The following is a 26619-nucleotide window of genomic DNA, read 5'->3' as shown; positions in this document are numbered from 1 at the left end:
AGGCAGGTCCAGAGAGTTTTGGAGTATGCAGTGGGCGTGTGGGCACCGCACGGAGGCAGCTATGCAATCCTCCACCCCGAGTCCAACAGGCCACTCTGGTCTGCTATGCCTGAAACAGGCCCCAACATGAGCCAGGCCTTGGATCCCCCTCCCCAGGAGCAGGCTGCGCCCTCAGCAGCAGGATGTGGTTACGGCTGGGGGAAGCTACACTCGGGCTTCACCTCCCGCGCCCCCCTCCCCCACGATTTTTAAAGGGGCAGCTCCCCAACAATAACGCGCGGGAGGGCTGGCTCCGGGGCTCCATTCCGCCGGGGGAGGGGGAGCTGTGGCTGGCGGCTCGGAGCAGGGGCTGCACGGGGAGCCCCGGCCCGGTGCGGCCTGTGCTCGGCGCCGCGAGAGAGAGAGAGAGAGAGAGAGGAGGGGAGGGGCGGGGTGGCTCCTGCTGCTGCCGCCACCAGCGCTCGCCGCCTCGCCTCGCCTCCCCTCCCCCCCCCCCGGCGGGGGCTCCTCGCTGCAGCCTCTGTGCTCCGCTCTCGGTCATGTGACCCTAACGTAACCGGACAGGAAAAGCCGCCGCCGCCGCCGCCGCGCTGACTCCGTTGTTGCTGCTGCTGCTGGGCGCGGAGACGGCGGCGGCCCGAGCGGGACCAGGCGCCACAGCGGCCCGAGCCCCCAGGTGAGCGCCCTGCGCCCGGGACCGCAGGGGGGCCGGGGCCGCCCCCACGTGCCCGATCCCCGCCGCACCGAGCCAGCCGGGAGAAGGCGGGCTCCGGCGGAGCGGCTGGGCCCGGCCCCCGCTATTGTGTGTGAGGGGAGCGGGCCCGGGTCGGCCGCGGGAGCCTCGGGTGCTGGAGCGGGCGGCGGCGGCCGGGCTGGCGGGGGACCGGGCGGCGGCGGCGGCAGCGGCGCCGGGGCTCCCTCGCCTCCCGACTGGGCGGCTCCATCCAGGCCGCGCGGGGCCAGGGGAATGGGGGCCGCGCGGGGAGGTGGGGAGAATCAGACCCCTTTCTCGCGCGCCCTCCCCCCTCCGGCCCGCGCGGGGGCTCGGTTCGGTCGGTTGGGGCCCACTCGCCCTCGCGCTCTCTCCCCGCCCCTCGCGCTCGAAGCGGAGCGGCCCCCTGCGGCGGCATCCGGCGTGGGGGAGGGGCGAGGGCTGAGGGAGCCGCGCGAAGCGGGAGGGGGCGGCTCCGTCTGGTTCTCCTCAGCAGGCTGGGCGGCCCTGGCGGCAGCGGTGGATCCCGTCTCGCGCGCCCTGGCGGCTCCGCTCGCGCTGCGTCTTGCTTGCGCCGGCTCCGTCCCGTCCGTGCGCGCGTGGAGGGCGCGTCGCATGCGCTAGGGGGCGGGGCCCAGCCAGTAAGATCGGCGCGCGGCCACTCAACCTTCCGCCTCGGCGACCAATCAGAGCGCGTCCTCAGTCCCCGCTGCCACAGGCCGAGCGTGGCTCCTGAGGGGGTGGAGGAGCAGCCGCGAGACTCCACCCCCCCCCCGCCGCGCGCTAGAGCCCGCTGGGCTAAGGGAGGGCTGGGCTGTGTCGTGTCGTTGAGCTCACGGCAACTGGGCCTAGCCCTACTGAGAGCTCCGCGCCGCAGGGCCGGGCCGCGCCCAGCCTGGCCCGCTCTGCCCCAGGGGGTCTGGCGCCCCCCCCCCCCCCGTGGCTGAAATAAGCCGCTGTCGGCAGCTGCGGTGTCCGGGGACGGGGCAGTGACAGGGAGCTGGCTGGGTGGGGCGGGCGCAGCCGCAGCCGCCAGCCAGAGCCCCGCTGCCTCCGCTCTGGGAGCGGCTGGTGTCCCTACTCGCCCAGCACCAACCTGGCGCTGGAGGCCGCGCCGCGCCGCGCCCCGCCAGCGTGAGCCCGGGGGCTCGCTCGCCTCCAGCCCGGCCGCAGCTCGGCAGGCATGGGGCGCGGCTCGGCACACGGCCTGCGCTGGGGCTCGGGCAGTGGCCAGGTTTTAATAAGGCGTGTACTGTGTTCTGGCTAGTATAGCAAACCAGCCCTACCCCATGGCACCTTTCGAAAGTCTCCAGTCTCCCAACCCTTCCTATGGTGAGACATTTCCCACGTCCTAACTTGCTACCCGAACTACCCAGTCCCCATGAAGTGAGCTGTGGCTCACGAAAGCTTATGCTCAGATAAATTCGTTGGTCTCTAAGGGGCCACAAGTCCTCCTTTTCACTTCTTTAAGGTTATTTGTCATGATTGTCTCTTTTTTGATTAAATTGGCCTAATTTTTCACTTTTATATTTTGGCTCTCCGTAACAGACTTCTAAATGTTTGCAAAGGGACAGTTCAGTGAATTATGGTTTTTATCTGTTACTCAGTTTACATGACTTCAAAAACTGATCTTTAGAAATGATCACCGGCAGAACAAAGTAGTCCATCCAAGCTATGCTGCCAGCAACTTAGCAATAGGATCTTCTCCATAATACTAAGCACAGTGATATTTCCATGTGGTAAATTTGTTTTCAATACAAAATTGTATTGTTAGACTGATTTATTATATTAACCTTATTTAGCTAATACTTCAACCTAATGATCGTATAACAAAGTCATATAATAAAGAATTTTCTTAGGCTGAAAACTACTTAGATATTCTAAAATAAAATAAGGTAGGTGGTTCCCTCACTCTTTTCCCCTTCACCAGGGTGAGTGTGAAGATGGAATTAGTTTTTAGTGCCTTTGATTCCAAAGACTTTATCATTTTTGAGTACCCATAAATGTGATAGGTGTACATGCGTACTGAGATCATGTCATCCTGGATAGTAATTAATCCAGCTCTGGGATGGAATATAATTGCCGTTCAATAGCCACATTGACTCTGCAGTTTAGAAAAGGAAACAATACTGTATCCAGGACAAGCTTAGGCAGTAGAAAGTAAATAAACCATGCCTCTTAACATGTGCTAGCACCACCTGAATCATTACTACCTCCTATTTCACCTAAAGGTCTTCTATCCAAGTACAAACTGGACCCAGCCCTGATTAGTTTGTAAATCCTGAGATGTTCTCAGAAATATTGCATAAAAATGAAGGCTTGATCTTGCAAAATTTTCCATGTTCTCAGAGTCTACTTGAGTGGAGCACCCACATAACAGGATTGGAACCTGAACTGTGAATGTGCTTTTTTGTTGCTGATAGATCAAATATTTACTTTTGAGAATTTATCATAATATTTGCAGAGCCATAAATATCAAATGCCAGCTTGTGTGCTTTATGGCCTTTATGATGATGAAAAGTAATTTTTTCCCATTAAGTAGTAGTTTTTGTAACAAAATACTGCTTTTGTACACTGCATTCTTTCTTCCCTGCTCCTGACTCACTTAGAATTGTAGGACTGGAAGGAACCTTGGGAGGTCTTCTAGTCCAATCTCCTGCACTCAGCGGGGTGCAGAAGGTGCTGGGGGTTGGACGGGACAGGAAGGGGGCGTGCTTGGGGGAGGAGGGTGGAAAAAAGAGGGGAAGGTATTGAGTGGGTGTGGGAAGAGGTTGGGTGGGGCCTTATGGGGAAAGGGTGGAGTGGGGACAGGGCCTGGGGCTGGGGTAGGTTTGGGGGTCTGTGAACATTTTAAAATCAAAATGGGGGTCCTTGGGTTGCTAAAGTTTGAGAACCACTGCTCTATGGCATTACCTAAATCTTTGATGAAGATACTGAACCAGACCTAGAACTGATCCCTGTGGGACCCCACTTGATAATGCCCTTCCATCTTGACTATGAACCACTGATAACTACTCTCAGGGAACAGTTTTCCAACTAGTTATGCACCCACCTTATAGTAGCTCCATCTAGGTTATATTTCCCTAGTTTGTTTATGGGGTGATCATATTTCATATGAATGTCTGTCTGTATCAGAGCAATGTATTGAAGCAGCCTGGTGACAAATGGCAGTCACAAAGTGTAATAATACCTTGGTCCTTCAGCAGGTTTGAAAAAAATCTAATACCTACTACTACAATGACTTAATCTGTTAGCTAAGGTGAAATACCTACACCACCATCCGTCTCCTGTAACTGAAAGGGAAAATGCAGTTTTGCATTGTTGTAATATTGTTTAAAATGTTCTATTAAACTTTGGAAAACAACTTTCTGTATGTCCTTTGGTCTTGTTACACTTCCCCTTTTCTGGCTTCACCGTATTTTTGTTTTCTATTATAGATCATGTATGTTTTTCTTAATTGTTGTGGATGTTTGTTTTCCTTCCTACACCTTCCACTGCTTTATACCCATTCCTCCTTTTCCTACTGTCTTTTGTTCTCTATTTTCCATCTCTCCCTTCTTTCCAAAGTCTCTCTTCTGTACTTTATCCTTACTCATTTTCTTCTTCCCATTATCATCCCTGCCCTACCCACGCACTCACTTATACTCACACACGCACTCATCCACTCAAAGGCTTTCTTGACCCTGTCCTAAAAGTTAAAAATAACAGGTCGTAGAGGATGCTGTGCTCCCTACTCTGCCTCCAACTCTTGAGAAAGTAGTAGCAGCTCCTGAGCTGCTTCTCTACTGCACTGTTTCCTGCATTCACCTCCTTAATCCTGAACAAAATCAGTAATGGTACCCTTGGACAGCTTTGCTCCTGTTCGGCCTCCCCCTTAATACAGCATCAATCTCTGAGCTGCTTCTGCTCACAGGTTTGCCCTCAGGGGAAAGAGTCAGCAAGTATAGCACCCCTGGCTACTGTTGCCTGCTCCAAATTATTGAGGTTTTCCAAGCCCTGTTTGAATTTTCAGTTGCCCTGCAGGTAGGTGTTTACTTTTACACATGTTTGTCAGTGATCTCCTCTACCCACGCTGAATTGTATTGATGGAGGTGATTGAAATCCTGAGGAAGTAAAGGTCTACCAAGTGACCAGACTATAATTATATAAAAAATTAGTAGCAAAAACCTTCAATACAATTTCCCCTTAAAAATAAACTCATTCGTCTCTTACTCATCTTCTTTCTTTTGTCTCTCTTTCCCTTCTCTTGGATTGTGTGTATTTATCTCTTAGGTATCTCCTATTCTAATACCTTATTTCTACCACTGTATTGTTATGTGACCCTGAGCAAATCAGTCAACCCTCTATAAAATGAGGATATTTACCTACTTATAAGACACTGTTTATAAAGCACCTTGATACTCTTGCATGAAAGGTGCAGTAGAAGCACAACGTATATTGAAAAAGAATCTTCATGTACATCTACTGTTAAGTAAATACTTTTACATAAATGTCATTTGCTTTTCAGAGTGTAAAAAATGGATCTGGCCAACCACGGACTTATACTGCTGCAGCAGCTAAATGCTCAGAGGGAGTTTGGTTTCCTGTGTGACTGCACGGTTGCTATTGGTGATGTCTACTTCAAGGCACACAAATCTGTCCTTGCTTCTTTCTCCAACTACTTTAAGATGTTGTTTGTCCATCAGACCAGGTAACTATAGAAAGGTTGACTGTTAAAATGTTATTCATTTAACTTGGCTAAAAAACTCTAGCTGCATTCTGAAGCATTAAAAAAGCGGTCATTTGATTTTTTTGTTAATATTCATAGAGAACCCTGAATCTATTCTTGTTTGCAAACAAGGAAAGTCCTCAAGAAGTGGTAAGGTTGAAATTGTGTTTCATTGGAGTCCAGCTAACTTCCAAAACTAATATTATACTTGAACAAAAATTCTTCACCTTCAAAAAACAAACACTCATTAGAATATCTCAAAGCGAATAGTTAAGGTAGCCAGCCTTGTCTCCACTTCTGTGTAGTTCTTGGTCACTGTCATCCACCCAAACTTAACCTTATTTCCTCAAATCTGCAAAAGAATACCCAAGAGCCAGTAACTAATTACTAGGAGAGTAAAATCTGTTAGACGTTTGTTTTTTATCTTTGCTCCATAAAAATTGCAAAAATACTACAAAGTTTAGATTTGGTGGTGTGATTGTAAACAATGAAGGATTACATTGCAGTGGAGCAAAAGCTGCATTCCTTAGCTGTTTATTTCCAGACATTGTAAAAAAAAAATTGGGGGGAGGGGGGCTTTTTTTTTTTAAGGGTAGAATTTGTGGAAAGCAGGTATTGTTATTGGGTGTTAGCTGGACTGTAGTGAACAAGTTCAACCTTAACTCTTAAACGCTTTTTGAACTAGGACTAAAATTTTGAATCTGGTATATAAGGTCCACAGGTAGAGAGCCAACTCAGATAGCTCTAACACCCATCAAGGTGGTGATCCCTCCCTGCATATTTTAACAAGAGCTGGAGAGGAGGAAGTTATACCTGAGGAAAAAATGGGAGTGGAGGACTGTGGAGAGAGGGAAGCCTCTTATTCAGATTGAAGGTAGTGGGGCTGGAGCCTGTGGGAACAGTGTTCCCATATTCTGTAGCACCGTTGACCTCACTCACTGTATGGGTGAGGTCATGCCACATGTCCGATACCATTTTATACAGAAGCTTCCTGATGGCAGTGACAGAGTACCTGCACTTAAAAAAACCCCAAAAAACAGGACTGTACCCCTGATTAAATTGTTAATGTCTTCTATCTAGAAAATTAAGCATTTAAAGTTTACCATGAATAAGAGTTTCTGCCTGTCGCTGTCCCTCCAGTCCACTGCATTCCTTTCATCCCCCCTACTCCTAACCTCTTGCTTCCCTTCTCCAAAGCCCTTCATCCCAATAGCACAGCTCTATGCCAGTGTCCTTTGCCATCAGGCCCTACCCCTTCTAATCCATTGCCCCTTTATCATGCCCCCTGCTGTCTCCTCCCCAACCTCTGCCTAGAGTCTGCAGTAGGTAAACCTATAAACAATTGTAATATTGCGCTGTATACATGTGAAAACAACTTCTTAAGATTATGGCCTAAATTTAGCCATTAGCAAGATTTTAATATAAGACGGGGTGGGGGCAGTGAAGGGAATCCTTGTAACTTGCAGAATATATTGTATGGGACAGCAAATTCATAACAGCAGAAAAGAATTATTATCTTAGGGTCTGTCAGAACACATTTATGTTTCAAAGCAATTGGTTTACTTAGAATAAGATTGCCATTTTTCAACTGGCCAAATAAATTAATGCCTTTTGCCCCATCTACAAACCATGTCTCTTATGACAAGATCCCCCCTCTCTTTCCAAGCAAAACTAATCATTGCTGGAATTGCAGGTTCGTATGAGCTGTGGGGATTATAGGTCATTGTTTTACACTTGGACTTTTAGCATTCATACATTTATAATTTAACAACAACAAATGTGATTCCCCCTATGTTTCAAAAATCTCCCTATGTTTCTGCATGGCACTTGCAGAAGTGTTATGTTTAGCGATGGTGCTGCATAAATGTTCCTGCACATATGACCTTACGGTCTATTGATTGGAGCTTTCTTTCTTTAATGTGTTAGGATGACAGATGACTGCTAGTATTTCCTAAAATTCAGTTAAAATGAGGAGGTCATTTTTAAAAGCAAGTACATTTTGTAATAAATTTTATGTTTATATTTCAAGCATATAACACTAATTATTTTTTATTCAGACTTGAATGACCTAGATTAGATTCTAGAGACTTATCCATTGTTTACTAAACAATTATTTTCTTTCAGTGAATGTGTCCGTTTGAAAGCAACTGACATACAACCGGATATCTTCAGCTATCTCTTGCATTTGATGTATACTGGGAAGATGGCACCTCAGCTCATTGACCCAGTTCGATTAGAACAGGGAATAAAGTTTCTGCATGCATATCCACTGATTCAGGAGGCCAGCCTTGCCAGTCAGGGTACCTTTTCTCATCCAGATCAAGTTTTTCCATTAGCCTCTTCTTTATATGGCATTCAAATTGCAGATCACCAGACAAGACATCCCACTAAGGTTACCTCAGCAACTGACAAACTTGGGCGAGAACCAAGGCCACAGCCTTCCAGGATGAGCCAAGAACCCGTGTCTGCGGGCTCACAGCTCTCACGGATGGCTTCAAGTCTGCCACAAGTGAGCCGGACAAATATGACCACTTCTGACCCTTTGCAGTCTTCACTGTCTCCGGAACTGGTTTCCACTGCTGGTAATAGTTCTCCTCCAGAGGAGGAAGCCAACATGGAAGCATCTTCTTCGGATGAACAGCCTGCTTCACTCACAATAGCACATGTCAAGCCAAGTATTATGAAAAGGAATGGAAGCTTCCCAAAATACTATGCCTGCCACCTCTGTGGTCGTCGGTTCAATCTGCGAAGCAGTTTGCGTGAGCACCTCCAGATTCATACAGGAGTGCCCTTCACATCAAGCCAGCAGGGAGAAAGTAGCATTTCCCTGTCTCTTTGTAATAATGCAGCTGAAAAAGATGCCATGGAAGTGCCTGAAGCGGGAATGATTAGTGACAGTGAGCTGCAACAGATCTCAGATTCCCCAATAATTGATGGACAGCAGCAGGCAGAAACACCACCACCATCAGACATTGCAGACATAGACAACTTGGAGCAGGCAGATCAAGAAAGAGAAGTTAAAAGACGGAAATATGAATGTTCCATCTGTGGACGTAAATTTATTCAAAAAAGCCACTGGAGGGAGCATATGTACATACATACTGGCAAACCTTTCAAGTGCAGCACTTGCGACAAAAGCTTCTGCAGGGCCAACCAAGCAGCCAGACATGTGTGCCTAAATCAGAGCATGGACACATATACTATGGTGGACAAACAGACTCTGGAACTCTGTACTTTTGAGGAAGGCAGTCAAATGGACAACATGTTAGTACAGACCAACAAACCCTACAAATGTAACTTGTGTGACAAAACATTTTCAACTCCCAATGAAGTGGTCAAACATTCGTGCCAAAATCAAAACTCTGTCTTTGCTCTAGAAGAAGATAGATCCATTCTGCTTGGTAGTGAGGACACAGAAGCTACAGAGACTGATAATTCAGTGTTAACCTCCATCAAAAAGGAGCAGGAAGCAGTGTTGTTAGACTGAAGGTGAAACCTATCAATTTTTTAAAGTTATTCATTTGTATCAAATTAATATTCCCCCTGCAACCAGAACTACACTGGCATGGTAAAAAATTGGATCTTGCCCCTCCCACAAATAAATAAATAAAAGGCTTTTGCCTCAAGCCACAACATAATTGATTTTAATACAAAGGAAAGTGTATAAAGGTAATTAAGCTAACTTTGTCAATAGTACTAGTAAACTCAAATTTAAATAGATTTTAAACAGATTTTAGATTATTTAAATGCATACTTAGATGCAATGAAGTGTGTAATGAGAAATAAAATACCATTTGGTAACAAAGAATATATATATATTAATTATAATTATTTTCTCTGGTAACAAGTCTTCCTTTTGAGAAGAAATAGCAGATGATGCAGCGTGCTTTTTAGAGCTACATGTACAAACTCTGTAAGATAACTAAAAAAGGCTTAAAACTTTTCACCATGAACCCAGGAAACTTTGGTTTTAGTCTTTAGTTTTTTCTCAAGTATTCCCTGGGGTATATATTTCAGGTATCATCATTGACATTATGTCCATTCAAGAAAATTTAGTTACTTAGTCAACTTTGACTAAAGTAGCAGTAATAATAATGTGATGGCAATCTTTTTATATGTATATATAGAAAGTGTGTAAGTGTGTGTGTGTGTGTGTGTGTGTGTGTTTGGTATATACAGGTAAATTAATGCACACACCCTATTTAAAGAATTGGGTATCTGCTTTCAAGTTCAACCAAAAAGGTCCATACATTTTAGTTATTTGATAGACTAACCATTTTAAACAACATTTATTTTTAAATTAAATTTAAACTGCCCCAGGATGTGTGCATTTTTATTATCGTGTTTGAATGGAAACTAATATAATTAGTGCTGTCACCCAAGACATGGAGGAAAATAGAGAAATTGCATACTAGTGAGCACTGTGTAGTTATCAGTGCTGCATTCACATGTGCTGTAACAATAGATCCGAGTCATTCCTGATATGAGAGGAGAGGGGAGACTTGATCACCTTATTCACACAAGTAGTCTCAGACTTCAGTGGGTCTAATTGCATGAGTTAAGGTGGAAAAGATTTGGCTCTTTGTTTAATATAGTCACCTTCTAGCAGCAGACAGAGGGAAAGGTGGCTATGGATCATGGTTGTTTTAAAAGTGAAGCTGCAGTGCTGGCCAGTGAATTCTATTGTTTAAGGGATTCCCATCACTTTAGACTCCAAGGCAAAGTATGCAAACGCTGGGAGAGCAAATACCATAGCGTTAGCTATTGCTCAGGATAGCACTGCATCTTTGTATTTAAAATCAAGTTGCTGATTTTTATATTTAATTTTTTATAGATGCCTGGATTTTTTGCCAGTAGCCTAAAAACTGACAGCTGTAAGGAAGCCCACTGATCAGTCACTGGGCCAATAGGAAGGCTTATGTAGGCAGAGTAAGTGCCCCACCATAAATGGGGGCGGGGCGGGGCACAAACCATAGCTCTGCTCTGTGTATATGTTTAAACTGAGTATCATCCTATTTTGTGTATAGTTAAGTTCTCAGATTTGTAAGTTTTTATACATCATTTCATTGAATAAAAATTGAATTAAATGGAATGTGATTTATTTTGAGTCTGATCAAAGATTATTGGCTTGTGATCTGTTCAGTAGGACTCTTTTTGAAGCAGTATAAAAGCTATGGGAAGCATGCAGCATGAGATGTTAATAAAATTCTTTCATATAAGTGGACAAATGGCTTATTTAAGAAAATTACACTGCCTAAAAATAGTGGATTCAGAGCAAAAATACCATCTGAACCTTAAGTTTAGTACTGCTGTGATAGACTGACAGAACTAAAATAAACTAAGAATTTACTGCACAGTATAACCTTCAAGGATGAATGCCCCTATGAATTGCTTTACTATATCAAAATAATGTGATGCTATGTCTTACTGTTTATTCTCTACTTTCACTGCTGTCAGTTTAAGTCTCATTTTGGGGCTTCAGCTGATATTATGACTTTTATGTAATTTGATCTTCACTGGTTCTGGTGGTCACTATCTGAAGTGCACCCAAAGGAGGAAAATTAAATCTCCTTACACACCAATAAGTGGTGTATATAGATATCTTTGGGTGTTCACACCCATTCTGATGAGCTATCTTCTTTAAGGAGGGAGGAAAACTTGGCCATTAAAAGGAGACAGAGAGAGGAAGAATGTTTTGTGTGAGTGTACCCATTATAACAGTTATTTTTAAATACCATGTTATTGTCTGAAACAGAATAATGACATTGTTGATTTTTTAGTCTCAGTACACTAGAGCTACTGCTTGGTCTGTTTTTTTCCTTCACCTCAGATCAGGAACGTTCCAGTCTACAGGATCACTAAAACATGGGATCATTGCTGAAAAATAGTTTGTAAGCTATTATAAATGCACTATGAAACTCTGTTGACGTACTACTGGTTTTCAGTGTAAATACATTTTTCTTCATCATTTTGTATATTAAATCCAATCCGAGTTAACCTTTTTAGACAAAGATAAAACTTAAAGTTTTATATAAGTCTCTTACATAGAAGGAAGGCTATGACTGAATTCTTCATTAAATCTACCTAAGTGGTAAAATTGAAGAGATCACCAAATTAGAGAAAACAATGCTGCAGGAAATCTTAAGTGTGCTGGGTGGAATCCAGGCTCCATTGAAATCAATAGGAGTTTTCTCCAATGCATTTCCAAAGGCCTGGTCTACAGTACAGGAACTATAGCAGCATACTTATGCCAGCATAACCCTGTAACATAGATAGAGCCTACCGCAATGGAAGGGGTTTTTCAGCAGTTGTAGAACACCACCTCCCCAAGCAACAGTAGCTAGGTTGATGGAAGCATTCTTCCCGTCAACTTAGCTACAGCTACACAGGGGGTTAGGCTGGCATAGCTACAGCACTTGGATGTGGATTTTTCAGTCCTATGAGCACTGTAGTTATGTTGACCTACATTTTAAGTGTAGACCAAGCCAAAATGATAACTTGCAAGTGCGGCTGGTGGTGTGTGTTTAAAAAATAAAACAAAATTATGGCCTGACTTCAGAAGCGCTGAGCACCCACAACTCCAGTTGCAAATGGAAGTAGTGGATGGTTAGCACTTCTGAAAGTTAAGACCATTGTGTACAGTACAAGTAAAGAGCTTCTTTTATCACCTTTCTGTTAAGTCTCTTTTTGGTCATAGTCTTCTAGCCTCCCAATAACCTTTCTAATTGTGCAAGAGAAGATACTTCATTGGAAAAAGCTAGTTTTACTAACACTTTATGTACTAATAGTTCAAGCATTGCTGCTGGTGGTGCTTGCTGCATATAAACACAACAAATCACAGCCCTGGTTTTTAGAAAGTCTTCTGCTTTTCAGTTCAATTTTAATAAATATATAATAGTGTCTAAAAGAAACTAATTGTTCTGTGAAATGTTATTTTAAAATAATTTTTCAATATTATAAAAGTCCTCAAGTTTATTTCAGTAACACTCAACACTATAAAACAGTTGGTGTCTCAGGAACAAGCATCAGATTCACTATCACTTAGAAAATATTTTGCTATTCTCCAAAATATGTACTGCTAGTTATATAGATACCTTTTTCATTGCTTTCTGGACAGTTAAATATCTTTTCTTTGTTGTTCATCCTTAGCACAAGACTAAGTAGGAGCAAGATGCCCCATCATTAGGCACCTGTTCTAATATAATAAATGAGGTTGTAGCTAAAAAGGAGTTAACCTTGGTAAAGATACTGGAATTATGTAATTTAATTATTGGTCTGTGAACATCAAAAGATATTCCTAGATCACAATATACTTTTGTCCATAGCCAGAAGATATTGGGAGATGTTGGGTGTGAAGAGTTGGATCTCAGGAATGTACCCCAGACAACAAAATTACTTATGATTTCACAATTTTAATGATGGGCTATATCTAATAAAGACTGCTATTGATAAAAACAGTCAGTTTGTATAAAAAATTAGCCCAAATATTAGTAGGCTATTGTCCTACTAAGGCAATGGGTGCCTGTCCACGTTAATGTGGGTTTTTTTTTATCTAGCTAAGATTGTAAGAGTTGCCTGACTGTCGATCCTGATAACGAAATTCCAGTCATACACAGGAAAAGCACGGGCAAAGGGCAGTGAATCTTTGGCATCCTTCCCCACTAATGTGCTTTAGCCTGGTCAGCAGTGAGCACCTCTAGCGGAGTCATTCACTATCCATGCTAAATTTTGGTGTTTGCTGAGACCTCCAGCAAGAGAGGCCGGTTGTGTGAACAGCTTTCTATGGAACTAGACGGAAGCCACCCGACTCACTTCACTTAATTCTTTGAAGTGCAGCTCTGTTGCAAGACAAAGTAAAGCATTACAGTTCGAAAATGTGGCCCTGCTGCAGTTAGCAAGAATTCCAAACATGCACAAGGGCATTATGTTAATCCCTCTTTCCGCTTTCATGTCACTACCCAGATTGCTCTTGTCTAGACTCTAGACCACTACCCTGAGTACCTTTCCCCTATGCTTTACTAGAAATTAAATATGAACATCCCAAAATCATCTACTTAATTTCTCCACTTATATTCAGCTTGATGCACACCATTCAGTGATGCCAGGGTCAGTCCCTAGACGCATTTAGCTATAAGAGGCAATCCGAAGGGCGTAGCACCTTGTGTGGTGCTGGCCAAGCTTGAAAGGCAGGAGCATCAGAATAAAACAGCAGTACTGGTATTTTTATTCTTTAGAAAAAGAGAGACTAAGGATCCTTGTAGGAGCATCTAGGGAAGTATAGGGGGAGCCAGGGGAAGGAGTATGAAAAAGATTTGAAGGGCTGAATGTAACCGCTAGACACATCGTACTAGTCAGTCTCTTTGGTCTCTTTCTTTTGAGACAGGATGTTTTCCTTGGACATTCTTCTGTATTGAACTGGTAGCTTCTATTTTTCGTACATTATTATTTTCCATTCACCACAAACAATCCATTTGCTTCCTTATATGTTCCTTTATCAACCTTAGGCATGAGCGGACGAGCAAGCGGTCAGCTTGGAATGAACTGATCATGATCAGGACAGAAGGATTCAGAACAATTGAGTTTCACAGAGGCTGTGAAAAGTTTAGGAGGTTTACGGGAGACAAGATTACAGCATTGTGATCCAGCATTTTATCAATTTGCTGGATATTTGGTTAACAGTAAAAACATATACTGTGGTAAAATTTATTCTCAGTGAATCAATTCATTACATTTCCATCCTCTCTTTCTCATTCAGAGTCTGTGTCCTGTTAGTGGACTTTGGTAGAAGACAAAGGAAAAGCCTATGTATGCCCCAGCTCCTGTAGACCTGTTGCCAAGATTTACTCAATTTAGTTTGTTTTGCATTCTTGAGAAAGGCAGTCTGGATCTCCTCCAAGACCCCAGTCACAGAAATTAAAGATGGAAGAGACCTATTAGATCATCTATTCTGTGTCACACTAGAGCTCTGCATTTAAAGCCATTTTCAAACATGATCACAGCCTTGCACATTTTTTAGATGGTTTGTGTTCTCATCTAACATCTCACCTCTGCTGAAAAATCATAAGAATCAGAGGGGCTTTTGCAACAGAAGTTCCCAGATGCAGCTAATATACTATTCAGATTTCCAATTTAGACAGGACCAAAACATATCTTAACAGTGCTCTGTAACTCTATGCTATGTCCAAGGCTGTAACGTTTGGAGACATGGCAGTACCATGCTGCAGTCCCAACTACCTTAAGCACTGGGGAACTCCCATGTTGTAACATAGACCTTTGACACTGTTGATTTTACTGCATAAACAGTACCTAATAATTACAAAGTGTTCACAAACTGTGCTCCATGGGGAGAGGGAAGAGAAGCACAAGATGGGCTAACATGGGTCTAAGTACATAGTAAGTGACCCTCTACTTACTGGACAGGGAATCCATAGTGTGACAGGATCCCAGTCCATCCCCTTAGCACTAGGAGATCTTGGGTATCCTGTGATTAAAATTTTATTATCCTTGAAGAGCCATCTTGTTCAGGAATTTTTTTCTTTTTTAATCCACACTTTTTCTCAATAAAAGCAGACCTTTGAAGCAAGAATCAATTCACTCCCTAATATACATTAAACGCTTCCCTGGTAACTGATGATGAGGCAGGGTGCTACTTGATGGGGGTTTCCTTCAGCATGGAACTGGGAAGGTCTGTGGAAACAGTTTGTTTTAAAGCCATACCATTCCACCTCTATGGTTAGACAGGGGCTAAATCTGACACAAATCTAAGGTCTTGTCTACATGGGGGAATTGTCTGGCATAGGTATTCCAAAATAGCTCATAGTGTGAACATTCTGGAATAAAAATGTCCATACACAAAATTATTCCAAAATATCCATAGTGCTTTAAATTCACACCCTACCTTATTGCAGAATAACTACCTGGTGTAGCCAACCCGCAGGCAATTTACACTGTCTGGCTTCATCTGTGTGTAATTTACACTCAAGATCTGTTAGATTCACGCAGGCTTATTGATGTATATTTGATATCCCCCTATACATCACTTCTGAATCTGATCTACTAAGGGGATTTTAAATGATTGAATTATTTGCCAATGGATGGAAGACAAAGGACTGTACTTGAACCTCCAAATCCATACCCCGTCCTATGTTAGGATCTATACCCTTTCCTTCTGACCCTTCCATGCATAAAGTACACAAGCTTAGCCTCCCCTAGTTTTGCTGACTCACAAGTGGATTTGACCTCTATTCTCTCCTTCTCCTATTGACAATCCTATGACCTATGCTGTCCTTAAAATCCCTGTAGGCTACACAAGGAAGTTAGCTTTCTCCAGACGATAAAGGTTTGGAGGGTTTTTTTTTGTACCAATATTTGCCCTGTATAGCAGGCTGTTGTCTCAGTCCGTCAATCACAGGTGCACCAAATGATCCAATCTGGGATGGTGAAATCGAATTCTACTACCAAACCAGCAAAAGAAAAGGGGGGCTACGCTACAAAAATGAAGAATGCCAAGAAGAGAAAATCTTTCTGAATCAGTGCAATCCCCTGGAAATGTGAGCAAAATTACTGCCTAAGGAAGCAGAAAACTCCAACTGGGTTCCCCCTTGTGGACCCGCTTAGTGAAAAAAATTGTTTATGCTGCTGCATATTTTGGAAATATTTTGGGGAACCTATTGTAGCCGAACATGAAAATCCTGACAATGAAGAACGATTCCATAGACACTTGGTGAATTATTCCCCCCTCCCCCCACTACCATTATTCCACCAATCACTGTGAAGCATGAACTAACTATAGGCCTGATCATGCAAGTCTTCATGAAGGGAGTAGTCTCCCTGGAGTCAGTGAGGCTACTGGCATGAGCTAGTATTACTCAGATGACTAAAGCCTGCACAGTAAGGCCTTGCATGTAAAAGACAAAAACCACATTCTGTAACTTATTTGTCAAAATGAAAGAATAAAAGAGCATAGGAAATTATGTAAATCTTGCCCAGGTAAGTGCAAAGGAAAATTTTACTCACACACTTTGGTTTGCACCTGGTATTAGTTCCTTTTTGGGTGTTGAAAGTCTCTGCTTGTTGAATTTCTTCCAGCTGTCAATTTTCTGGTTGGTATTTCTGGTAAATTCAACTATAAACACATTGAAGCAATAACATCTGCAGATCCCGAAGTTGGTCTCTATTTCTTTCATCTTTTTTCACTTTCCCTTGGAATTTTTTATATGGTTAAATAACTTCTATGCTTTACCCTAGCCACCACTAGTAGTATACATGGTTCCTTCTTTCTGGCTCTGAGTTAAGGCTCTACTTATTCTCAATCACTTAAATTCTTTTTCTAGCTGTAGTTGGTTTCTTCTTATCGTTTACTGAGGGCAGAATAAAAGACAGCAAGGTTTGCCTACATAAAGCTTTATGGAATTCCAATCTACCCCCATTGGGTTGTCAGATTGTCACTCCAATTCCTCATCCAATTCTTTTACCCTTTTTGAAATTAAGGGCTGAATTATAATTAACCATTTCATTTCTGTCTGCATAACTTCCCTAAACAACTGGTTCTCATAAAGAAAGATGTGAGATTCTGGCTATTTCTTCTCCTGATCCTATTAAACCTGTACTGAATTCTCTGCTTTTCCCCAAGCCTCTTTATTTGATAGGCTAGTGGTATAGAACCCTGTGCACAGTTTGGGCTCTAATTTCATCATGTAGGCCATCATGGATACCCGCAGATGGACTCCCCAGCTGCTTTCTTGGTGGACATGGAAGAAGTAGGTAGAGCCAACATCAGGAACAGGAATTATCATTTATTATTTATACTGCAGTAGCACTGAGAAGCCCCAGTCATGGAGTAGGGGCCCATTTGTTTGTAGGTGCTGTACAGACAGAAAGCTGACAGTCTAAGTGGTCTTACCAGCAATGGAGCTTGCCAGCCAATTGCCTCAGCAGCTGATATTTCTAGGCTTAACTGAGTGGAATCTTGGCCACCGGAAACTGATTAATTGCCTTGGGGAAAAGAGAACAAAATCTAAATCCTTACGTGAACAAATTTGTATATTTGTTTGTTGTGATTTATTACGTCAGGGGAACAAATAAACAGAATAATTCATTGCTGAATGCTCATTACTTATATAGCCATATTTCAACTATTTAACAAATATGGCCCCAACCTGTCAAGAATTTATGTATGTATGTGCGTACATAAACTTACATGTGTGAGTCGGTCTGTTGAAGTCATGGGACTGCTCACATGCCTAAAGGTAAGTCCCTGTGCAAATCTTTGCAGGGTCAGAAATCAAGGCTGTTTCAGTAAGTGAACCAGTCTTTCACCATTCGCTTTACTATGTAATGGCTTCATTCTGCAGCTGCCCCTCAGCTGGTATGTCTACTTATTCAATGAGGGTTCCATCTATAGGGGCAAACCTTCTCCCCAGCACCTGTCTTTCTAGTTATTTATATGGGGTCCCATTACTGTAATATCTGAGGCTAAGTAATAGTGCTGGACACTGGGGATCTCTAATGGGGGGAAATGTGTCTCCCCCCCCCCCAGGCCCTGGAGCAGAGGCAGTCCTTAGGCTACTCAGATGTAATGGTGGGGCTTCTGCAAACCCTAGTGCTTCTCTGTGGAAGAGCCATACATGTCTCAATTGATTTTGCCTGCCACCAAGATCAAACATAAGAACATAAAAACAGCTATACTGGGTCAGACCAAAGGTCCATCTAGCCCAGTATCCTCTCTTCTGACAGCGGCCAATGCCAGGTGCCCCAGAGGGAATGAACAGAAAAGACAGTTACCTTTTCTGAAACTGCTGTTCTTTGAGATGTGTTGCTCATGTCTATTCCGCAATAGGTGTGTGTGCTTGCCACGTGCACTGGTGCTGGAAGTTTTTCCCCTAACAGTACCCGTGGGGGGGGGGGGAGTGCCTCCCACAACCCTGGAGAGCCGCCTGCCTGGCATGGTATAAGGGGAACTGCGCGCCCGCCCCACCCTCAGTTCCTTCTTGCCAGACAACTCCGACAGAGGGGAAGGAGGGCGGGATGTGGAATAGACATGAGCAATACATCTTGAAGAACACCATTTATGGAAAAGGTAACAGTCTTTTCTTCTTCGAGTGATTGCTCATGTGTATTCCACAATAGGTGATTCCAAGCTATATCTGTTGAAGGTGGGTAGGAGTTCACAAGTTCCCAGGATGGAGGAGAGCCCTGCTGAACCTGGCGTCGTCCCTGGTTTGGGGGACGATCGCATAGTGTGAGGTGAATGTGTGACCCGAAGACCATGTGGAAGCCCTACAAATGTCCTGGATGGGGACATGGGCCACGAAAGCAGTTGATGAGGCCTGCGCCCGAGTCCAGTGTGCCCTCACAATGGGTGGCTGGCTGTTGTCACCAGTAACGTTGTGACCGAGTCAATGAGATCTTTCAGGGTCTCGAATCTGTCTGGAAGGAGAGAGGCCCTGGCCGACGCTGCGTCCAGGAGCGCCCCGATAAACTCTATGCATTGGGCCGGGACTAACGTGGACTTGGTGTTGTTTACCAATAGGCCCAAGGTGGTGCACATGGACAGGAGGAGCACCACGTAATCAGTCACCTGCAACCAGGAGGTGCCCTTGACAAGACAATCGTCCAGATAGGGAAATATCTGGACCCCCCTGCCATCTGAGGTAGGCTGCTAACACTGACATGCATTTTGTAAACACCCCGGGGGCAGTGGACAGACCAAATGGGAGGACCGTGAATTGGTAGTGATTCTGTCCCACCATGAAATGGCAGAAGTGCCTGTGTCCCTTGAATATGTGGATGTGGAAGTATGCGTCCTGTAGATCGAGGGCAGCGTACTTCCACCAGTCCCTGGGATCCAGGGAGGGGATGATGGAGGCCAGGGAAACCATGCGGAACTTCAGTTTCACCATGTAGTGTTTAAGGCCTCGCAGGTCAAGGATGGGCCTGAGCCCCCCTTTGGCCTTCGGGATAAGGAAATAACAGGAGTAATACCTCTTGCCCATGAACTCCTCGGGCACCGCCTTTATCGCTCCTAGTCCTAGGAGCTGCCCCACCTCCTGTTCAAGCAGAGCTTTGTGCAAGGGGTCCCCCAAGAGGGATGGGAGTGGCAGGTGGTTGGGTGGGGAGGAAGTAAACTGGAGGGTGTAACCCCGGGAGATGGTGTTGAAGACCCATCGGTCCGAGGTTAGCCGTGACTATTCCGGGAGGAAAGCACACAACTGGTTGGAAAAGGGGAGCTTTATTGGGGGTGGATCCCTGATGAGGACTGGTGGGGTGCCCCCGAGCATCCCATCAAAAGCGCCCTTTCTCTGCCTGCTTGCCCTTGGAGGACCAAGGCTGGGGGGCAGGCCGAGAGGGCCTCTGAAGGCATCTCTTATAGTCCCGCTGCTTCTTATGGGTGGCCTCGTACTTCGGGAGGGTGGCCTGGGCAGAAGTCTGCTGCAGCTTCAACTTAGGTTTTGCCGGAGCTGGGACATGAAGGTCCAGAGTCTGGAGCATCGTGCGGGAGTCTTTCATGCCATGCAGCCTTGTATCTGTTTCCGCCGCAAACAGAGCTTTCCCGTCAAACAGGAGATCCTACATGGAAGACTGCACCTTGCTGGACAGCCCAGAGAGCAGGATCCATTACACCTGTCTCATGGACACTGCAGAGGCCATGGATCGTGCGGCCTTGTCCACAGCATCTAGCCTGCAGGGACGCCTTAGCGGCTGCTGCCCCTTCCTCCACTAGCGCCTTGAACTCCTTCCTATCACGCTCATGGAGGGAATCCTCAAACTTGGGCAGGGAGCCCCACAGATTGAATTCATACCGGCCCAGGAGAGCCTGATGGTTTGCCACTCATAACTGGAAGCTTGAAGACGAATAAATTTTCCTTCCGAAAGAGTCCAGTCTCTGAGAGTCTTTGTTCTTTGGGGTCGGGGCTGCCGTTCCCTGTGGTTGACTAACTCAACCACCAGGTTGTTGGGCGCCGGGTGGGTATACAAGTACTCATGCCCCTTAGTAGGTACAAAGTACTTGCATTCCGCCTTCTTAGAGATGGGGGCCAATGAGCCCGGTATTTGCCACAGGGCATTTGAAACCTTAGCCACCCCTTCATGGAGAGGCAAGGCCACCCTACTCGGTGCTGACAGGGACAGCACATTAAACAAGGAGTCTGAGGGCTCCTCCGTCTTAGCAAGAATTTTTAATGAATCTGTAAACTCAGGAATAGTACCGAATGATTGGAGAATTGCTAATATAGTTCCTATTTTTAAGAAAGGAAAAAAAAGTTATCCGGGTAACTACAGGCCAGTTAGTTTGACATCTGTAGTATGCAAGGTCCTGGAAAAAATTTTGAAGGAGAAATTAGTTAAGGACATTGAAGTCAATGGTAAATGGGACAAATACAACATGGTTTTACAAAAGGTAGATCGTGCCAAACCAACCTAATCTCCTTTTTTGAAAAAGTAACAGATTTTTTAGATAAAGGAAACACAGTGGATCTAATTTACCTAGATTTCAGTAAGGCATTTGATACCGTGCCACATGGGGAATTACTAGTTAAATTGGAGAAGATGGGGATCAATATGAACATCAAAAGGTGGATAAGGAATTGGTTAAAGGGGAGACTGCAACGGGTCCTACTGAAAGGCGAACTGTCAGGTTGGAGGGAGGTTACCAGTGGAGTTCCTCAGGGATCGGTTTTGGGACCAATCTTATTTGATCTTTTGATTACTGACCTTGGCACAAAAAGTGGGAGTGTGCTAATAAAGTTTGCAGATGATACAAAGCTGGGAGGTATTGCCAATTCGGAGAAGGATCGGGATATTATACAGGAGGATCTGGATGACCTTGTAAACTGGAGTAATAGTAATAAGATGAAATTTAATAGTGAGAAGGGTAAGGTTATGCATTTAGGGATTAATAACAAGAATTTTAGTTATAAGTTGGGGACGCATCAATTAGAAGTAACGGAAGAGGAGAAGGACCTTGGAGTATTGGTTGATCATAGGATGACTATGAGCTGCCAATGTGATATGGCTGTGAAAAAAGCTAATGCGGTTTTGGGATGCATCAGGAGAGGCATTTCCAGTAGGGATAAGGAGGTTTTAGTACCATTATCCAAGGCACTGGTGAGACCTCACCTAGAATACTGTGTGCAGTTCTGGTCTCCCATGTTTAAAAAGGATGAATTCAAACTGGAGCAGGTACAGAGAAGGGCTACTAGGATGATCCGAGGAATGGAAAACTTGTCTTATGAAAGGAGACTTAAGGAGCTTGGCTTGTTTAGCCTAACTAAAAGAAGGTTGAGGGGAGATATGATTGCTCTCTATAAATATATCAGAGGGATAAATATAGAAGAGGGAGAGGAATTATTTAAGCTCAGCACCAATGTGGACACAAGAACAAATGGGTATAAACTGGCCACCAGGAAGTTTAGACTTGAAATCAGACGAAGGTTTTTAACCATCAGAGGAGTGAAGTTTTGGAATAACCTTCCAAGGGAAGCAGTGGGGGCAAAAGATCTATCTGGTTTTAAGATTCTACTCGATAAGTTTATGGAGGAGATGGTATGATGGGATAATGGGATTTTGGTAAGTAACTGATCTTTAAATATTCAGGGTAAATAGGCCAAATCCCCTGACATGGGATATTAGATGGATGGGATCTGATTTACTATAGAAAATTCTTTCCTGGGTATCTGGCTGGTGAATCTTGCCCATATGCTCAGGGTTTAGCTGATTGCCATATTTGGGGTCGGGAAGGAATTTTCCTCCAGCGCAGATTGGAGAGGCCCTGGAGGTTTTTTTGCCTTCCTCTGTAGCATGGGGCATGGTTGACTGGAGGGAGGCTTCTCTGCTCCTTGAAGTCTTTAAACCATGATTTAAGGACTTCAATAGCTCAGACATGGGTGAGGTTTTTCATAGGAGTGGGTGGGTGAGATTCTGTGGCCTGCGCTGTGCAGGAGGTCGGACTAGATGATCAGAATGGTCCCTTCTGACCTTAGTATCTATGAATCTATGAATCTATGAATCTCCTCTGCCTGGAGGTGGAGGCTTGCTGCCACCCTCTTTATGAGTTCTTGATGGGCCCTGAAGTCCTCCTGCATGGCGGGGGGGTGGGTGGGGCAGCAATCTCCTCCTCCGGGCAGGGTGAGGAGGCCAGTGTGGTGCTCTGGGTATCAGTTGGCACCGGAGGGTCCACCACCTGGTTGGACTCTGGGCACAGTGCCGAGGACGTACATCCCAGAGACTACTTTCTTGGGGGTCTGGAGTGGGAGGCCAACAGTGCCTCCGAAGCTCCAGCCACTGAGCAAGCTCCCACCGGGGGCTGCGCTGGAGGCCACGGTGCCCACTGGTACCATTGGGCCAGCCACAGTGTTCGGTGCAACTGCAGCTGCTTTGGCACCGGCGGGGCCGGCTGTTTGGGTTGGGTGGCCTGGCCCATCGAAGAATGGCTAAGAATGGAGGCTGGGCTGGCATAAGATTTGCTGCTGTCTCTGGACCGGGAGGAGCAGCGGTGCCAGGCTCTACGTCGGCCACCGGACTGCAATCTTAATGTGGAAGACCAGCACCGACGGTAACAACAGGTCCGTGAACGGCCTTGATGGGTGGACCCGTGATGGCAAGACGCCAGCGATCGACGTCTAGGGCTGCAATGTCTTGGCGGAGACTTGGAGCGGGAGTCCGAGTGGGAATGGCGTCGATGACCATACCGTGACTGACTGCGGTACCCCCTGTGAGATGAAGACTGTTGGCGACGCCTGCCGTGGTCCCGTCGATATTCGCTTCTTGAAGACAAGCGGTGCCGAGATTCCCAGTTGGACGGAACCCAGCCAGACAGTCTGGTCGGCGTCGAGGGCAATCCATATGGACTCTGCCCCAAACGGTCGCTGGGTGGTGACTGGCATCGGGAATGTTCCCTTGACCGAGACCGGTACCAGGTCAGAGGCAACTGTGGAGATCCCAGCGGCAGCTTGCCTCCGGAGCTTGGGGCTGACATCGGCAGCGCTCTGGGCACTGGCGTGGACGTAATGTCCCAGGCCGCCTAGAGGGCTTCAGGTGTGGACAGCATCTGGACATCTGGAGAGGCCTGTTCCAAAGGGGCCAGGCTATTCCACTCAACGTGAGTCGGAGGCCTGGGGCCCAGTGGGGATTGAGGACTGCCCGACATGGGCCTAGCCTCTGTCCCAGACTTCCCTTGGTGTGGCCCTCTTGGCGTGCCCTATGGACGGGGACCAGTTTCGACTGGTTGATGGCACCGGAGGGTCGCTGCGTACCGATGCTGCGGTGTTGGGTACTGGTTCGGAGCAGCGTGCTGGAGTCGGGGTCAGCGCCAACTCCATCAGGATGGCCTGGAGCCTAATGTCCCTTTCTCTTTTGGTCCAAGGCTTAAATGACTTGCAAGTCGTGCACCTTTCGCTGATATGGGTCACTTCTTGGCATAGAGCACCTACAAGAGCCGCATGACTTAAACCCCGTGGCACGGGGCATGCCCTGGCATGGGCTCACTGAGTAACTAAACAGCTAACTAACTACAGGTATTAATGCTGAATGAACAAACAGTTCTGGGGCCAAGCTACAGCAAAGCTGAAGCAGAGCAGTTCCGACACACCTTCACTGGCGGCAAGAAGGAACTGAGGGTGGTGGGGGCACACAGCTCCTCTTATACCGCACCAGGCAGGCACCACTCCAGGAGTCGCGGGGGGTACTCCCCCCCTTACAGGTACTGCAGGGGAAAAACTTCTGGCACCGGTGCACGTGGTGAGTACGCACACCTAGTGTGGAATACACATGAGCAATCACTCGAAGAAGAACAGGTAATCATCAAGTGATCTATCCCGTCACACAATTCCCAGCTTCTGCCAAACAGAGGCTAGGGACACCATCCCTGCCCATCCTGGCTAATAGCCATTGATGGACCTATCCTCCATGAACTTATCCAGTTCTTTTTTGAACCCTCTTATAGTCTTGGCCTTCACAACATCGACTGGCAGAGTTCCACAGATGACTGTGCATTGTGTGAAGAAATACTTCCTTCTGTTTGTTGTAAACCTGCGGTCTCTTAATTTCATTTGGTGACCCCTAGTTCATGTGTTATGAGGAGTAAATAACACTTCCTTATTTACTTTCTCCACACCAGTCATAATTTTATAGTTCTCTGAGTCGTCTCTTTTCCAAGATGAAAAGCCTTAGTCTTATTAATGTCTCCTCATATGGAAGCCGTTCCATACCCCTAATTATTTTTGTTGCCCTTTTCTGAACCTTTTCTAATTCCAGTATGTCTTTTCTGAGATGGGGTGACCACATCTGCACGCAGTATTCACAGTGAGGGAGTACCCTGGATTTATTTAGAGACAATATATTTTCTGTCTTATTATTTAGCCCTTTCTTAATGATTCCCAACATTGTTTGCTTTTTTAAATGCCACTGCACATTGAGTGGATGTTTTCAGAGAACTATTCACAGTGACTCCAAGATCTCTTTCTTGAGCGGTAACAGCTAATTTAGACTCATCATTGTATATGTATAGTTGGGATTATGTTTTCCAATGTACTTTACTTGGCATTTATCAACATTGAATCTCATCTGCCATTTTGTTGCCCAGTCACCCAGTTTTGGGAAATCCTTTTGTAGCTCTTCGCAAACTGGGACTTAACTATCTTGAGTAGTTTTGTATCATCTGCAAGTTTTGCCACCTCACTGTTTACCCCTTTTTCCAGATCATTTATGAATACATTGAATAGGACTGATCCCAGTACAGACCCCTGGGGGACATCACTATTTACCTCTCTCCACTCTGAAAACTGACCATTTATTCCTACCCTTTGTTTTCTATCTTTTAACCAATTACTAATCCTTGAAAGGACCTTCCTTCTTATTCCATGACAGCTTACTTTGCTTAAGAGCCTTTGGTGAGGGACCTTGTCAAAGGCTTTCTGAAAATCTAAGTATACTAAAACCCCCCCGCCACAAAATAATTCTAATGGATTGGTGAGGCATGATTTCCCTTTACAAAAACCATGTTAACTCTTCCCCAACAAATTATGTTCATCAATGTGTCTGACAATTTTGTTCTTTACTATAGTTTCAACCAGTTTGCCTGGCACTGAAGTCTGGCTTCCTGGCCTGTAATTGCTGGGATCACCTCTGGAGCCCTTTTTAAAAATTGATGTCATATTAGCTATCCTTCAGTCATTTGATCCACTTAAAGACTAAATACTATGCTGGTGGAGAGAGGAATTCAAACAACAAATAAATATTATCCTCTGTACTCTGTGTCTTTCTGCATAATGGCACCACCTCAGATAAACTGGTTCAGAGCTGTTATTTTGCTAATTTCTACAGTGCCTGTAACCATGGTCAGTAAGAACTTTAATTCCAGAGATTAAAATGCAAACAAAAAATTAATGAAATGCTAAACATACGTTTATCTTGTCCAGCAGATCACTAGATTCTTGCTCTCCTGGACTGAAAAGTAGTGAAGTCTAAAGCCCAACTCAGCTAAGAGTGACCTTTCAGACTTTGGGAGGAGGTGGGGAGTGGGCTATACTCCACTGCCTTGACTTGGGGAAAAGTGGTGAGAAATACTATCATACAGATCTGCTCATGTTTTGTATTCACTTTGCACAAATGGGACTGACTCTGCAAGGTGCAGGTGCAAGTGGGGGGTGGAGAATCAGGTCCAGCACACTCCAACAATACCAATAGCAGAAGCCTCCTTGCCAGTATCAGCTGGGGCTTTGCAATCTTCAGCTGAAAGCTGCTATAGATGTGTAAATGTTATAGGTCATAAAGGTAGTGAGACCTATAGTTAAGTTGCTCACCACTTACTATCATAGACTTGGGCCTGTCAATCTGACCTGGAGAGAAATTCCTTCCCACTCCCACATGAGAGAATCAGTTAGACCCTGAGCATGTGAGCAAGAACCAGAGAGCTACACACCTCAGAGAGAATGTTTGGTGCCACCTCAAATCCCTGGTCTACTCCAGTATCCCATCTACAGCCATAGCTGTCCCTGATGCTTCAGAGGAAGGAGACAAAAAATAATTCCAGAATACATTGCAGGGGGGGAGGGAGAAAAAATTCCTTCGTGACCCCTACAAGTCTGGTTGAAGCCCGGAAGCATGAGCTTTTAGGAATATAAAGCATAAACTGGAAGTGAGCCCCAGTACTGGTGAGCCCTGCACTCCCTCCATTAAAAGCAACCCATCATACACTTTCACT

The 26619-nt window shown here is 45.2% G+C and overlaps 1 protein-coding gene across 3 annotated transcripts; it reads left to right on the top strand.

Moving 5' to 3' along the window:
- The first annotated feature begins 540 nt into the window (after window positions 1-540).
- Window positions 541-10512, top strand: ZBTB2 (zinc finger and BTB domain containing 2). 3 transcript variants are annotated; one of them, XM_043511202.1, is made up of 3 exons: window positions 541-673; window positions 5216-5402; window positions 7545-10512. In XM_043511202.1, the coding sequence occupies exons 2-3, from the start codon at window positions 5230-5232 to the stop codon at window positions 8905-8907; spliced, it is 1536 nt and encodes a 511-aa protein (XP_043367137.1). In that variant the 5' UTR covers window positions 541-673; window positions 5216-5229; the 3' UTR covers window positions 8908-10512. The 3 variants fall into 3 exon arrangements, with proteins under 3 accessions (XP_043367137.1, XP_038253046.1, XP_038253047.1); XM_038397118.2 differs by having other exon boundaries at window positions 541-676; window positions 5220-5402; XM_038397119.2 differs by lacking the exon at window positions 541-673 and adding an exon at window positions 1188-2044 and having other exon boundaries at window positions 5220-5402.
- Window positions 10513-26619: the final 16107 nt, after the last annotated feature.

This window comes from Dermochelys coriacea, chromosome 3 (assembly GCF_009764565.3).
Source record: "Dermochelys coriacea isolate rDerCor1 chromosome 3, rDerCor1.pri.v4, whole genome shotgun sequence".
Taxonomy (NCBI): Eukaryota; Metazoa; Chordata; order Testudines; family Dermochelyidae; genus Dermochelys; species Dermochelys coriacea.
Note: the sequence above shows the minus strand (reverse complement) of the source record. Positions and strands in the feature narration are given on the sequence as shown.

Coding starts and splice junctions, on each gene's coding strand:
- ZBTB2 (XM_043511202.1), top strand. CDS start 5,230: ATGGATCTGGCCAACCACGGACTTATACTGCTGCAGCAGCTAAATGCT. Junction 5,403..7,544: donor TTGTTTGTCCATCAGACCAG/GTAACTATAGAA, acceptor ATTTTCTTTCAG/TGAATGTGTCCGTTTGAAAG.